Source organism: Rana temporaria, chromosome 10, assembly GCF_905171775.1.
Source record: "Rana temporaria chromosome 10, aRanTem1.1, whole genome shotgun sequence".
In the NCBI taxonomy this organism is placed as follows: Eukaryota; Metazoa; Chordata; class Amphibia; order Anura; family Ranidae; genus Rana; species Rana temporaria.
In genome coordinates this window covers 39,113,456-39,130,113 of record NC_053498.1, presented here as the reverse complement: position 1 = coordinate 39,130,113, position 16,658 = coordinate 39,113,456, and the positions used below count along the sequence as shown (strand labels likewise).

The 16,658-nt window shown below is 44.1% G+C and overlaps 1 protein-coding gene across 2 annotated transcripts in view; it reads left to right on the top strand.

Moving 5' to 3' along the window:
• LOC120916534 (protein kinase C and casein kinase substrate in neurons protein 1-like) overlaps positions 1-16,658 on the top strand; it is a 243,585-nt gene that overhangs the window by 157,139 nt on the left and 69,788 nt on the right. For both annotated transcript variants that reach the window (XM_040327566.1, XM_040327567.1), the window contains exons 3-5: positions 6,048-6,204; positions 9,613-9,848; positions 11,732-11,887. In XM_040327566.1, the coding sequence (XP_040183500.1) occupies positions 6,048-6,204; positions 9,613-9,848; positions 11,732-11,887 (549 nt within the window). The remainder of the gene's footprint in view (positions 1-6,047; positions 6,205-9,612; positions 9,849-11,731; positions 11,888-16,658) is intronic.

The following is a 16,658-nucleotide window of genomic DNA, read 5'->3' as shown; positions in this document are numbered from 1 at the left end:
TGCAGATCTGCGATGTCCTGCCTCAGGGCCTTCTCCACCTTGTGAACAAAAAGCTTCAGGTCAGCCTTAGTGGGATGGGAGAGTATGTGAGAACGAATGTCCTTATCTCCCCAGGGATCCGCTCCGCTCCCCTGCTCATCAATGCTTTCTGAGCCGGAGGTGGATGGGGAGCGAGGCTGGGTAGGAGCCTGCACATGTGGGGAAGCTATAGGAGAGGCCTGCCTGGCTTCAGGCCTAGCAGCGTGGGACCCGGGCGCCATCTTGGCGGTACTTGCCGTTTCGCCGCCGGCTCCAAAGTAGGTGTCCAGCAAACCGGAGCTTCCCCGAGGTGTCCGCTGAGGTTGCGGGGAGGGCTTGCGCTTTGAGGGCATCTTTTGGTGTGAGAATCCCCCCCGGGAACCGCCGTAGGTGCCTGTAGAAGCGTGGGTCGTACGGAGCTCACAGAGAGCGCGTCCTCACTCTCTCATGCCGCGGCCACGCCCCCCTCATGAACTTATTTAATAGGTTTTGTTTATTTTAGCGCCACACTTTATCTTTTTCCGTTTTAAATAATTATAGCTACCTTTTCTTTCTTTGTTTAAAATTAATCCTAGAGTTACATAACAAAAACTAACAATTTTAACTAGGATTTCACGTTGCCACATAATTAAACATTTCTTAGATATTCAGAACTATCTGGCTCCTTTACACCAGGTATTTGAAGGGAGGGGCATCTCACTCTTTTCTTCACACACTAACCCAAGCACAAAAGAGGGGGGAGGAAACTGCAAAAGGCAGCAGGCTCGTCTCATCATTATCTTACAATCATCCAAAAGTAGCATTGATTTTCTGCTTCTCAAACATTTATATAACAATGGCATTGCCTGGTCTAATTCTCTAACTTTGACAGGATCATAATTAGTTAGTTTCATCATGTTGCATACTTTCAAAAACACATTGTACATTGGTCTCACTCTCTACATTTTTAATCACCTTATTCAACTCTGTCATAAAAATTAACATACACAGAAACCCAAGTTGATCATAACTCCTTCTGGTACTAGATCAGCTCTGTTTTGGTCCAACCTATAATAGTTTTGGTGTCATCTTAACCACTGTCCACATCTGTCTGTCATATCAGTCATAGGACTTACTTGTGCCACTTCTACCTTACCCGGTTTGAAAGGTCCATGGGAGCACCGTGCTCCCAATCTAGAGAATTCACTCTCGAGTCTCTACTTAAAAAAGTATGGGTCGTCACCCAAAATTTCTCCTGGGCTACACACAGTAGCCATCAACTGGCACTTTATTACACTTGGGCACACAGGCCTTACTAGCCACACAGGCTCACTACTACAGTCCTCTGGTCAGACCTTTTCACAACAAGTTTCATAAATCTATTGACACCCCAAGCATGGAAACAAAACATCAACATTGATAATTATCGATTCTATTTCTGCAACAAGTAAAGTAGAGGAGTTATTTGGGTCAAACAGTGTAGCATTAACATTACTCTGGTTTCCATTCATTTTATCTCACCATCTCATCAAAGAAAAAGAAAAACAACAGACGTCAGCCAATAGACTTCAGACACCGACTGGTACTTGCCGTGGTGGGCAGAAAGAGTAAGAATAAAAGGTTTTCTTACCGTGGCCACTTGTTCTGCCCACCATGGGTTTCCCGTCTCTTTGGTCAGAAGTCCAACGGAACTGAATCCGGGTCACGGCACCAGCTGTTAAATCCGATTTGTGGGTCTTAATTAAGATGATCAGATAAGATGGTAGATAAAGATAATAAGTAGGTGCTTTAATTATAAAACATTGCAATGGAGAAAGACAACACAAATCTCGGCATATAAGCAAGTAAAAGTGAAAGTGTTTCTGCGCTTACAACTACAGGGGAAAACAATTTATACGTGTGAATATTCATAAGATATGGGTATGTATGAAGTGTATTCTAGGCGTGATGAAGGTGTGATCGTATAGTTTAGTCCAATTAAAGTCCATTTCTTCTTTATAGCAAGGGAACAGTTAAATGGGTGGTTACATCACGTGACTGGCAAAAAAACGTTTTCAAGAGTCTCTGGCCAGTTCAAACTGGTTTAGTAGAAAGTCTATTCCGAACAGGCCTTATCAGAAGCCTGTGTCTGATTTCCAAGGACAAACAAAGAAGCTGTGAACATCTGTGAAAAAGCAAACAAGGGTGCATTATCAATCCTTAAAGTGAACGTCTATATTTATATATCTATATCTATATCAACATTATCAGACCCCTACATTTTACTCACCGCGCTTTACTAGAGCATTTTTTTTTTAACGATTGTGTGTGGGCAACGTCGTTTTAATGATGAAGTTGAAAAAAACATTGTTTTTCTTCTAGAGGCTGAAAAACTTAGTTTTTTTTCTAGAGGCTGAAAAACTTCGTTTTTTACATGCCGAAAAATGATCGTGTGTACATGGCATTAGGCTTGGTTCTGAAAGCACTTGTACATGTATCCTTTGCTTCAATAGCTTAATTTCCATTTGGGGTTCCTAGTGGTAAAACAAGTTCCTCTGACAGCAGTTTGTTCAGACAGAAGGATGTTGGAGATTGCAGCAGTTTCCTGCAAAGATCCCTTTTTGTGTCTGTAGTGCTACCCCCAAAGGAGCCGCTTAATGTATGTTTGGTTCTGTACTCTGCCTCTCAACCCCAAGAATGATCTCAACCCCTCTGGCACACCTGTTTGATAATATTAGTGTGGAGCCCAGCAACAGAGACAACACAATAATGATAAACCATGAAATATATTTACAGAGGCCCTGGATTCTGTCACTTCATCAGCTGAGGTAGTAAATAGAGACTCACACACAATATCAATGAACCACTTGTAAATGTTTACTATGGTAAATAATAACCTAAGGAAATTGTATGAGTAACAAATGAATAAACAGATTATGATTGGCAGGAAGTATTTGTTCAATGCAAAAAAATATCATACACTTGTACCCAGTAATAAGTCAAAGGGGAGTATATGTGAACAGGTAAACAGGGAGATAGATCCTCAATACTTTTAACACATGTATTGAATACCTTCCCACTGAGGCCTCAGCACACAGACCAATGCACACAGAAATAAAGCGGTGGATGTTCCTTAAGTTCCACTTTTGTCTTCAGCTAGCTTAATTTATACTGCAGTGTTAAGTTGTGTGATAAATTGTAATCCACAAGAAACAGAGAAATGGCAATAACCGTAGAATAAGATGCTATGTATTCCTTAGCTGAAGAACTAGTCCCACTTGTGATTCCTTTATGTATGAATAGTAAAGTACTGACCTTATAGCGCAGGGGAGAAAGACAAACCCCCAAAGTCTGATTGTAAGATGCTCAGGTCCAGCATATCAACAGCCGTGGAACTACAGGTCTCAGCGGCAGCCTTTATGAAAGGAATTCACTTATAAATACTACAGTCACTATTTGGATATGCAGATGTCTTCTTACCACTATAGATCCCAGCTGGCTGCAGACTCTGTCCATGTAGATGGCACCTCCACACCATGCTATACCTCCCAGGGTGCTGGAAGCGCAGGCCGATCCTCCTGCTCGACCAGCAGGGCTGTTAACAAGGATCCCTCTGGGGCGGGCAATCCACTCTCCACTGTAGGCCGCAGGCTCTTAGCCCTGGACACAGACCTCCTGCTGGCTGTTGAATAGCGTCCTGAGAGGCAGAAAGCAGGCCACGCCTGTCCTTTTATCTGTTTACCCAGCAGGCTGTTCTGTGACTTGGCATTGTGGGTCTGTAGCTTGGCATTGTGGGGCCAGTAGTTCCCAGAATGATTTTACAACAGTCTCATCAAACTACATATCCCACAATGCATAACTGTTTGCCTCTTAAGTGAAGGAAGAAATCCTGATAGAGTTTCAGCGGTCACTAGAGGGAGCCAAACCCTTACTTAAGAAACAATGAACTATTCAATATAATAACTTTAGTAACAACCCTGTGCTACATTTCTTTTTACCAAAAATAGCTTAATTCTAAAGTGGTATGCAGTTTCCAAAAAAACTGGGGACAGTCCCTCGAAGCATTCACATGAGTCACTGAGTACACAGCAGGAAGACTTCAGGTCCTTACACAAGTTGCTACCAGTATACATGCAAAGGTTAAAAGGCGTGAGGAATATGGACAATCTCTAATTTTGCCATCAGATTCTTGAGTCATCTTCTATTGGTTTACCAGGGTGATTAGATTGGCATGCAGGTATTAGGCCTTTCTGCTCAGGTGCAAGCTCCTTTGACCTGAGGTGTGGCAGCCTTTGGGGCAGTTATGCCAGGATTTTAGTGGAAGATATATGTGAGACAGCTAGCCTTTTCATTTGACTTTACAGGCTAGGTTTGCAGTCAGCAAGTTCTGCAAAGTTTGGGACGAGACATATATAATATTCTTGTCTTTGTCAGCTTTTCTTTGATGGTCAATGTTTCTTTCATGTGTTCTCTCACGCCCATTTATTCAGCTAGTTGTATGCTATTGTGTGCTGACATGAGGTATGGCCAGGAAAACGGAAAATTGTTATCAAATTCTTACTGTAACTTTCCTTTTTGTGGCCTATCCTCATCTCAGCACAGGACTCCCTCCCTAGTGGTCTGTCGCAGGTTAGTTATCGAACACGCTAGTGGGGGACGGACTGTCTTTTATTTAGCTAGGAAGAGGTGGTCCTGTGGGCACCAGATAAGGCGTTAACCTATGGTGTTCTAATGTGAGGATAGGCCAGGAAAGGAAAATTACGGTAAGTATTTGTTAACAATTTTCCGTATTCTGTAAGTTTCTTGTAGTATTTGGACTTGTAATGCATACAGAAAGTGTCCAGAATTAAGGTTTTGTAAGCTAATTTTAAAAGATCTGCATCCTGATTGGGGAGATAGTTTCCTATTTGGTCTGCAGAACAGTTGTTTAAGGGACAAGTAAAAAGTATTTCAGGAAATAGAAACTATTGCAATGCTTCCAGCTGGAATTTGATGTTGCAGTGTATTTTAGATTTTAGAGCCGGTTCACACGGGGCGACCTGGGATCCGACTTGAAGTTGCCCCAAGTCGTCCTAAGTCGTGTGGTTGAGAAAATCAATGGAAGTGAATGGAGCAGTCTTAATACACACTACTGAAGTCGCTCCGACTTCAGAAAAGGTTCCTGTACTACTTCAATCCGACTTGTAGGCAACTTGTACCCATTGATTTCAATGGAAGTTGCCTCAGAAGTCTGATCACTGTCTTAAAGGAAGCAACAACACAGAAAGATAACATACATTTCTCAGGCAAACCCCTCCCTCCCACAGAGCTGATTGTCGTTTGATTGGCCACTGGAAAGTCTCCTGTCCTGGAGGCGACTTGAAGTTGCCTTGTACTGTCCTGGAGGCAACTTGAAGTTGCCTTGTAAGTTGCCTGATGATTCATACTCAAGTCGTGTCCAAGTTGCCTCCCAAAGTCGTGCTGGAAGTTGTGTTGCCCCTGTGTGAACCGGCTCTTAGGATCCACATTTTTTATCTACACACCGCACATATTGCTGCACAGATTCCAGAAGTGGAGCGCTGCTTGTTTTTAGCGCTGGGGGAATCAAATCTGAGTCACCCACAGGAACACCAAGTCTATGTTTAAAAACAGGGAATTTTGGAAAACACAATAAAATGATCAAGTATGTCATATACTTACAGTGTATGTATGTGTATATATGTGTGTGTGTGTGTGTATGTATATATATATATATATATGTATATATATATATATATATATATATTATAATATTTGCAGTAAACCTTTTGAAAGATTGTATAATTGGTAACAAGTTACAGCAGGAGTGGTCTGGTGATATTTGCCTCTTTTACCACCTTGTCAACCCTCTCATCCCTTGCGCCTTTTTTAGGGATTTGGTAGCTATGGCCTGTTGATCCTATATATTCATAAATGGGAATGAAGAGTTATCCTTTTTTCATTCATAAAATAACCACATAATTACAACATTTGCACACAATGGGTGTCTCTTCCTGTGTCAAGAATATGTAACCAAGCCATTTTGACCCTGCTACTGTCTCCCCACTTTCCAGCCTAACAACTACGGCACCACAGTGAAGCGGACAGAAGATGGCTACCGACTGTGTGATGAGATCATTGCTTGTTTCCAAGACAGAGCTAAAATAGAGAAACAGTATGCTCTACAGATGGATGAATGGACCCGTAAATGGAAACCACTAGTAGACAGTAGTAAGTAGCTGAAATTTAAGGGACATAGCTCCTTCCTGTTCAATGTAATCATTTGCTAAATATATTGGTAATATTACAAATAAGTATTGGTTGAACTGGATGGACTTGTGTCTCTTTTCAACCAGACTAACTATGTAACTATGTAACTGAATAGTCACATTTATCGCCTCCTGTGATTTGTCTGAACGCACAAACGAAATTGTTGGGTTCCAATCCAACAAGCCGCCTGTCCTTTTTTAGTTGTTTAACCATTTTTTTCTTAATAAATAAATGAGAGGCCCACTCAATGAATGGTTACCAACCTGGCACATCAGCTATCTGTCTAATATCAGCAACTTTTAATAAACTTGTATTATTGGAAAAGCACATAATACAAGTTGTATATCTGACCAAAGTTGAGCTTTACATTTTTTTTCTAAATAATACTATTATGTCTATACTATACATATTTGTATTCATATTTAAAAAAAAATGTACCGTAAGTACATTTTTTATTGGTTTTATTCACTGGTATTAAAAGTCTGATGCCAGTCTATTGGTGGGTGGTGTTTTAAGGCATTATATATTTTTTAAACTTTCTGTCAAAAAGTACTATATAGCATGGGTTGCACATGCTTGCAGCCTTTTTGGAATGGGATAACAGCCAAAATGTTTGGTGACCAAGCTGATAGACTTGGTGGCCAAATTATATATATAAAAAAAACTCTAACAAACTGGTAGATCAGCTAGTGCATCATGAATCTCCACCTGCAAACCTCAAATCTGGATCTTTTCGGACTTTTGAACCAGGAAAATCAATTTGTTCTTCTCTAGCTGAAGACTGAAAATAAAAAATAAAAATAAATATTCATGTTTTGAGGAACTTATTTTGACATCTAAAGATGCTAATCTCAACCTTTTATAACATACTGTAGTTAGGGCTACTAAAACACCAGTAGGTATATACAGGGCAGGACTTAGGGTGGTGGGGGCCCCTGGGCTTGAGTGTTGAAGGGGCCCCCTGGAGCCGAGAATTGGGGGGGGATCGAAGATGTTGAGCGAGGGGGGGGGGTCATAGTTGTTGAGCGGGGGGGGGGAATGCGCATTAAAGTTGTTGAGCGGGGGGGTGCATTAAAGTTGTTGAGCGGGGGGGGAGTGCCTCTCACCTGTGCCGACAGCCGGGGCCACAGACTGTCATTAGCCCGGCTGTCGGCTTTCTTCCCTTCAGCAGCCACAGTCCTCCACACACCGCTCCGGTTCCTCCTGCTTCCGTGCTGCCCCCTCTTGCAGTGCGGGAAAATTAACCCTTTTGCGGGACAAAGCTGTCCATGCAGGAAAGTCCCGCAGAATCCGTGCGTGTTGGGAGGTATGCGCCATCAGGAATTTTGGGGCCCCTTACACAGCAATAAGAAAAATAAAAAAATAAATATATATATAAATAAAAAAGGGGGGTAGCCATCTGGGGGCCTGGGGACCTCTGGGCCCTTTAATAAAAAGAAACCTCTGGGCCCTTTAATAAAAAAAAATAAACATTTCTAAAAAATAAATAAAAAAGGGGGGGGTTGCCACATGGGGCCCTGGGGACCTCTGAGCCCTTTAATAAAAAAAATATATATAAAAAAAATGTAAAAGTGTGTATATGTATATATATATATATATATATATATATATATATATATATATATATAAAAAAATTATCGTATCTTGGGTGCATATTTACGCTGGCCGCAAGGGGCACTTCTGTAGATTTACGCCTTGAATATGCAAATGACCTAGATACGCCGATTCACAAACGTACTGGCGCCCGTCGGATTTAGCTACGCCGTTTACTTAAGGCTTACGTCCGGCATAAGTTTACCCCTCATAAAGCAGGGGTAAGTCATGTTAAGGTATGGACGTCGGAACAGCGTCGTATTTTACGTCGTTTGCGTAAGTCGTACGTGAATGGGGCTGGGCGTAGGTTACGTTCACGTCGAAAGCATTGAGCCGACGTATATTAGGGAGTATTTGCGACGTGATTCTGAGCATGCGTGCGCGTTCGATCGGCCATGCATTTACATGGGGTCACGCTTCATTATAATACAACACCCCCACTGCCTTGCTACTTTGAATTACACGGATTTACACCGGCCCATTTACGTTACGCTGGCGTACATATGGGAGCAAGTGCTTTGTGAATAGAGTACTTGCCTCTCTACATTACGTTGGCGTAGCGCATATGAGATGCGCTACGCCCGCTCAAAGATACGACAATGTATCTGAATCGCGGCCAGGAAGTCTGTCCCGGGAAAAAATCCCTCTGAGTGGAGTCAGAGGCTGTGTGTGCATGTCTGCAGGAGGCAGATGTCACTAATGATGGAGCAGCAAGATGCTGACAGGAGTAAGCGAGGTTTGAGCTCATCTCGAGGAAACAGTGTGTTCTGAGGAACAAAACTGGGGCCTAGGCTAAAGGCCTGAAACAGCCGGATGGCAAGTGTGACAGCCAGGAGGCTAAACTGTTGATTTTGCAAGACACAGGAATGGTGGAACCCCCTGCGAGGGCTGCTATTGTATTTGTGAACTTTTATACTTTTAAATAAAAGTGGGCTACCAGGCCCTTAAAAACTCAGTTCTGGATTGGCGTACTCACTGGAAAACGCATCTAACGCTGGAGTCTAATAACCCCAATCTTACTATATATATATATATATATATATATATATATATATATATATATATATATATATATATATATATATATATATATATATATATATATATATACACACACACATCCACAAAGATATTGCGCCGGCGTATCTCTTGATACGCCGCGTAATTTCAAATTTTGCGCGTCGTATCTTTGTTTTGTATCCTCAAAACAAGATACGACAGCATCTCGGCTAGATCCCACAGGCGTACGTCTTAGTACGCCGTCGGACCTAAGCTGCAAATTTTCGGCGGCCGCTGGGTGGCGTTTCCGTCGAATTCCGCGTCGAGTGTGCAAATTAGCTATTTACGGCGATCCACGAACGTACGACCGGCGCATTTTGTTTACGTCGTTTGTGTTCGGCCACCAAAGATACACTACGCCGCCGTAACTTACGGCGCGAATTCTTTGAGGATTCGAAAAAAAAAGAATAAAGTTATGGCGGCGTAGTGTATCTTAGATACGCTGCGTCCGGCGCAAAGGTACGGAGAGAGAGAGAGAGAGAGAGAGAGAGAGAGAGAGAGAGAGAGAGAGAGAGATTTTATATATATAACATTATTATACTTGTTTTTATGCGGTTCTTGAAGAACAGTTTTGGAGTTTTGCAGGCCAAAGATGTTTACTGCTCAAACAATAAATTAGAACAAAAAAAGTTGTAGGTATACTGTGCATATTTATTACTTCTCATTAAAATGTCCCTTCAGTGAACTAAATACAATGTAAAAGGCATTTGTTCCCAGGCCCCATGTATGGCTCTCTGCTGCGTGCCTGGAAATCCTTTATGTCAACCACAGAGAAGCTCAGTGCACTACATGTACAAATCCAAAAGACTCTGATGACAGATGACACTGATAGAATACGCAACTGGCAAAAGGAAACTTACCGCCGTAAGATATTTGGTGGCTTCAAAGAGTCCTGTGAGATAGAGAATGGCTTCCACAAGGCGCAAAAACCATGGGCAAAGAAATTGAAGAAGGTAAGAGACTAGTTCTGGTAAGGACTGGGACAAGTATAATTTGCACAGGAAAGAAAAAAAAATTATACCTGCTTTCCAGCTCACAGAAAGTGACAAGAATATTGCCATTATGGCAAGATCAACAAATATTTTCTGTATTTGCTGAAAATGTTTTTAGCCTGACAAATGTAAAATAATGCATCTATGGAATGGTAAGCAGTAGGGATGAGCCGAACACCCCCCGGTTCGGTTCGCAGCATAACATGCGAACAGGCAAAAAATTTGTTCGAACACCATTAAAGTCTATGGAATACGAACCTGAAAAATCAAAAGTGCTAATTTTAAATGTTAATATGTAAGTTATTGACATAAAATGTGTTTGGGGACCTGGGTCCTGCTCCAGGAGACATGTATCAATGCAAAAAAAGCAGTGATTTTATTAATGCTTAAAGTGAACATCGTACACATGCTCGGTTTACTTGGCAAGAACCAGCAAGAAAACTGCTGGCAGAGCTTTCTTGCCGAGTAAACCAAGCGTGTGTACGAGCCTTTCTGGTTTCTCGACCAGAAAACTGCCCAGAATCTAGTCGAGTCTGCAGTTTTCCTGCAGAGAAACCTGAGAGTGTGTATACTTACCTGGTCGCCGTGGAAACCCGTGCATGCTCGAAATGACTTTGACGCATGCGCGGTAGCTTCCTAGGCATAGGTAGGGTGCAGCAAGATGGCTGCGACGGCATCAAATGTGACAGGCGCATGATCGTCGTATGTGATGGCGTCACTGTGTTCTTGCCTTTCAAGAGAACCGCAGTTCTTTTGAAAGGAGAGTCTGTACACTCGGGCGGCAAGAGATTCCTACCAAGAATCTCGTCGGGGGAAAAACGACAGTCTGGTATGGATTTTAAGTGGAACCCTGCGCCTAAATAAAAAAAATGGTGTGGGGTTCCCCCCCAAAAATCCATACCAGACCCTTTTCCGGGCACACAACCTGGCAGGCTGCAGGAAAAGAGGGGGGATGAGAGAGCGCCCCCTCCCTGAACTGTACCAGGCCACATGCCCTCAACATGGGGAGGCCTCATCCCCACAACCCTTGCCCGGGGGTTGTGGGGGTCTGCAGGCGGGGGACTTATCGGAATCTGGAAGCCCCTTTAACAAAGGGGACCCTCATATGCCGCCCCCTCTATGTGAATTGGTAACAGGGTAAATTGTACTCCTACCATTTCACCCAAAAAAGTGACAAAGGTAAAAAAAACACACACACACAGCTTGGGACAAGTCCTTTAATAAAAAAAATAAACATTCCAGTGCTGTAATCCTTCTACGACCCAGACTCGCCGCCACAAACGATACAGCCTCCATAGGAAGCACCTGGCTGAATGACGCGCGACCCATCTGACAGCTCTTAAATAACCGAGGGCGGAGCCACCCAGAACACTTTTTATGACAATAACTTGCATATTAACCTTTAAAATTAGCACTTTTGATTTCTCCCATAGACTTTTAAAGGGTGTTCCGCGGCTTTCAAATTTGCTGCGAACACCCCAAATTGTTATCTATTCGGCGAAAGGGCGAACAGCCAATGTTCGAGTCGAACTCATGTTTAACCCGAACATAAAGCTCATCCCTAGTAAGCAGCAATATATAAAACTTTTGTTTTTAGGTTTAGATATCCTTTATGATAGACAGCAGCATAGTATGCACCAAAAGGAGGAGACTACCTTGGGAAATTCCGCTCTGATTCTCTGCACCAAGGTTGTAAAGAGTATTTTACTTGTAGGATACTCCTATCACCTCCTTCCAAAATTTAAGTTTTTGAATAAATGTATATAGAAATGTACTTTATATAAAAATTTGATGTGAAAACCATTACTCTATTATGCAGCAATTGTATTGTAAACTTTCTACAGCTTGAAAAGGCAAAGTCAGCATACCACAAAGCATGCAAAAAGGAACATTTAGCAAGTGTCAGAGAGAACAATGGAAAGATCAACCCGGAATTATCTCTAGAGAAACAAAAGAAACTCTCAGAAGACTATGAAAAATGTAAACAAGACAAGGACAAGGTGAGATGGAGCTAAACATTTCACAAAATCTGTGTGGTCCTATACATAATGTAACCCATAATCTATTACACCTATGTATAGTTATGTTTTTCAAGCATGATTGTTTAATACTCTGTGGCCTTGACCAAAGTAATAATAATAGCAATATATGAACATTATTCAAAGCAAACTAAACAGTAGCAATCAATCAAAATTCCTCTTTTAGTGGTATCACACGGAGAAGCACAGGCGCATTCTAATGCCGTGTACACACGATCGGATTTCCGAAGGAATTTTTTGTCGGAATTCCGATGAAGTGGACTTTCATCAGTCTTGCCTACACACTATCAGACTAAATTCCGACCGTCCAAAACGCGGTGACGTAAAACACTACAATGAGCCCAGAAAAATGAAGTTTAATGCTTCCGAGCATGTGTCGATTTGATTCTGAGCATGCGTGGATTTTTCTCCGATGGAATTCCACAGACAATCAGAATTTCCTATTGTTTTTATTTCCATTTGAAAATTTTAAAACATGTTCCAATAGGGCCCACACACGATCGTTTTTTCCGATGAAAAATGTCCATCTGACTTTTTTCATTGGAAAAAACGATCGTATGTACACGGAATAAGTGTAGCTGTATGATAAGGATTTATTACAAATAAATCAAGAACTACTCACTAGTATAGTTCAAATCAGGCATGTACAGCAGCTATGGCACTGTACAGCAGCTAAGGCCATGATGTAGCCGTATTGGAAAAGGGCTTTATAAGGGCACGGCTGTAGCGGTGTCAGAGCGGACTCTGCCCCAACCCATTATAGGCTGGACACTTCTCAATAACAATAACAGGGTATACACCGCAATACATTAAAAACATTTTAAATGACATTTAAAAAAAAAAAGATGATAATGTTTCAAAATATCTGAATATATGCACACTTATATTTGGTACATAAATTACATTTAGGGCTTCTGGTGATGGATTATAGAGAGTGAGTTCTAAAAAATGACATGGGATATAAAGCTCTATGGGTTTACTAGTAGTACAAAACTTATTGGAAGGGAATAGTTATTTAAAGGGACAGAAATAATGATAAATAGTATGTGAAAATTTTAATGTAAAGGGACATTAATAAGGATTATCTGTATATAGACAAAAAATAAATGATGTTTATAGAGATAAAAGTAAAAGGGAGGAAAACCATGCATAAATAAACATATTGATATGAAGAGAAGAAACACTCAGGGCCAGATTCTCGTAGTTTGGCGTAACTTTGTGCGGGCGTAACGTAACCTATTTACGTTACGCCTCCACAACTTAGACGGGCAAGTGCTGTATTCTCAAAGCACTTGCTCCGTAAGTTGCGGCGGCGTATCATAAATAGGCCGGCGTAAACCCGCCTAAATCAAATTTGGAACAGGGGGGCGTGTTTTATGTAAATGTTCTGTGACCCGACGTGATTGACGTCTGTGGAAATCTCCCAGTGTGCATTGCTCCTAATACGCCACAAGGACGTATTGGTTTTGACGTGAACGTAAATTACGTCCAGCCCCATTCACGGACGAGTTACGCAAACGACGTAAAATTTTCAAATTTCGTCGCGGGAACGACGGCCATAATTAACATTGGTACGCCGCACTTACGCCACCATATAGCAGGGCTAACTTTACGCCGGGAAAAGCCTAACGTAAACGGCGTATCTGTACTGCGTCGGCCGGGCGTACGTTCGTGAATTCGCGTATCTAGTTGATTTACATATTTCAACGCGTAAATCCGCGTACACGCCCCTAGCGACCAGCGTAAATATGCAGTTACGATCCGACGGCGTAAGAGCCTTACGCTGGTCGGATCTAATAGAAATCTATGCGTAACTGATTCTAAGAATCAGGCGCATAAATACGACCGGCCAGACTCAGAGATACGACGGCGTATCTGGAGATACATCGTCGTATCTCTTTTGAGAATCTGGCCCTCAGAGTCTTAAGTGGAACAGGACCTGTGTATATGCATCCACATACTGGGCCAGATCCACAAAAACCTGACGTAACTTAAAAAATCCAATTTAAGTTACACTGCCTTAAAGTTTCTACCTAAGTGCCTGATCCACAAAGCACTTATCTAGAAATTTCAGGCTGTGTAACTAAAATTCCGCCGGCGCAAGGCGTTCCTATTCAAATGGGGCGAGTCCCATTTAAATGAGGCGCGCTCCCGCGCCGGCCGTACTGCGCATGCGCGCCGGCCGTACTGCGCATGCGCGAAGTTACGTTACGCCGAGTTTTGAGGATCGCGACGGCTTAAAGTTGCGTCGGGGATAAAAAAAATGACAGCGGCATGCATTCCTGAGGGAGAACTCCATGCCCATTTTCAAAGAAAAAAACGGCATGGGTTCCCCCCCCAGGAGCATACCAGGCCCTTAGGTCTGGCATGGGTTGTAAGGAGACCCCCCCACGCCGAAAAATTGACGTAGGGGGTCCCCCTACAATCCATACCAGACCCGTATCCAAAGCACGCTACCCGGCCGGCCAGGAAGGGAGTGGGGACGAGCGAGCGCCCCCCCCCTCCTGAGCCGTGCCAGGCCGCGTGCCCTCAACATGGGGGGGTTGGGTGCTCTGGGGCAGGGGGGCGCACTGCGGGCCCCCCCACCCCAGAGCACCCTGTCCCCATGTTGATGAGGACAGGACCTCTTCCCGACAACCCTTGCCATTGGTTGTCGGGGTATGCGGGCGGAGGCTTATCGGAATCTGGGAGTCCCCTTTAATAAGGGGGCCCCCAGATACCGGCCCCCCACCCTAAGTGAATGGATATGGGGTACATCGTACCCCTATCCATTCACCTGTAGGCAAAAAGTAAAATGTAGTAAACACACAACACAAGGCTTTTTAAAATAGTTTATTATTCTGCTCCGGAGGCCCCCCTGTCTTCGTTATTAGCTCAATTACCAGGGGGGGCTTCTTCTTCCACTCTCCGGGGGTCTTCTCCGCTCTCCGGGGGTCTTCTCCGCTCTCCGGGGGTCTTCTCCGGACTCCGGGGGGCTTCTTCCATCTTCTCCCCTCTTCCGCTCTTGACTCGGCGAACCCCGGTTCTTCTTCAGCTCTCCGGTGCCTTCTTCTTCAGCGCTGGCTGCCTGCTATGTTTGTGTGTTAGCTCGATTTCAAACAGGCAGCCGGCGCGGTCTTCTGTGGCGTCATCTTCTCTTCTGGTCTTCTGTTCTTCCGATGTTGCCTCGTCGCCTGTTGTCGCTGTAATGATGGAAGCGCGCCTTGCATCACATTTATATAGGCATCACCGTCCCATCATGCTCCGGCAGGTACCCACGTGGTGGGTGCCTACCCACGTGCACCCACCACGTGGGTACCTACCGGAGCATGATGGGACGGTGATGCCTATATAAATGTGATGCAAGGCGCGCTTCCATCATTACAGCGACAACAGGCGACGAGGCAACATCGGAAGAACAGAAGACCAGAAGAGAAGATGACGCCACAGAAGACCGCGCCGGCTGCCTGTTTGAAATCGAGCTAACACACAAACATAGCAGGCAGCCAGCGCTGAAGAAGAAGGCACCGGAGAGCTGCAGAAGAACCGGGGTTCGCCGAGTCAACAGCGGAAGAGGGGAGAAGATGGAAGAAGCCCCCCGGAGTCCGGAGAAGACCCCCGGAGAGCGGAGAAGACCCCCGGAGAGCGGAGAAGACCCCCGGAGAGTGGAAGAAGAAGCCCCCCCTGGTAATTGAGCTAATAACGAAGACAGGGGGGGCCTCCGGAGCAGAATAATAAACTATTTTAAAAAGCCTTGTGTTGTGTGTTTACTACATTTTACTTTTTGCCTACAGGTGAATGGATAGGGGTACGATGTACCCCATATCCATTCACTTAGGGTGGGGGGCCGGTATCTGGGGGCCCCCTTATTAAAGGGGACTCCCAGATTCCGATAAGCCTCCGCCCGCATACCCCGACAACCAATGGCAAGGGTTGTCGGGAAGAGGTCCTGTCCTCATCAACATGGGGACAGGGTGCTCTGGGGTGGGGGGGCCCGCAGTGCGCCCCCCTGCCCCAGAGCACCCAACCCCCCATGTTGAGGGCACGCGGCCTGGCACGGCTCAGGAGGGGGGGGGCGCTCGCTCGTCCCCACTCCCTTCCTGGCCGGCCGGGTAGCGTGCTTTGGATACGGGTCTGGTATGGATTGTAGGGGGACCCCCTACGTCAATTTTTCGGCGTGGGGGGGTCTCCTTACAACCCATGCCAGACCTAAGGGCCTGGTATGCTCTTGGGGGGGAACCAATGCCGGTTTTGTTTTTTACAAATTGCCGTGGAGTTCTCCCTCGGGAAAGCATACCAAATGCCGTCGCTGGAATGGGCCTTTACAAGGTGTGACTAACTTTACACTTTGTAGAACGAGCCCTAATTTTACACTTGCAAAATAACACTTACGGCGCAAAAAGGAAGCTAGAAAGCTTTGTGGATCGCCTTAAGTGCTAATTTGCATACTAGCAACGGCATTTCGACTCGAAATGCCCCCAGCGGCGGATGCGGTACTGCATCCTAAAATTAGGCAGTGTAATTCAATTACACATGCCGGATCTTCTGTGTAACTTTGGAAAAAGCCTTTTGAGGATCGTTTCCAAAGTTACACACAGACTGAACAGCAGTTAAGTCGGAGTATCTCTTTTGAGGATAACCCCCACTATTACTACTTATTTTGGGTATTTAGTACGTGTGAAGCAAAGCCACATACATATGTGAATCCGCAAACTTGCGCGAGTAGCACATAGCTAGATGTGCGCACAGTAGG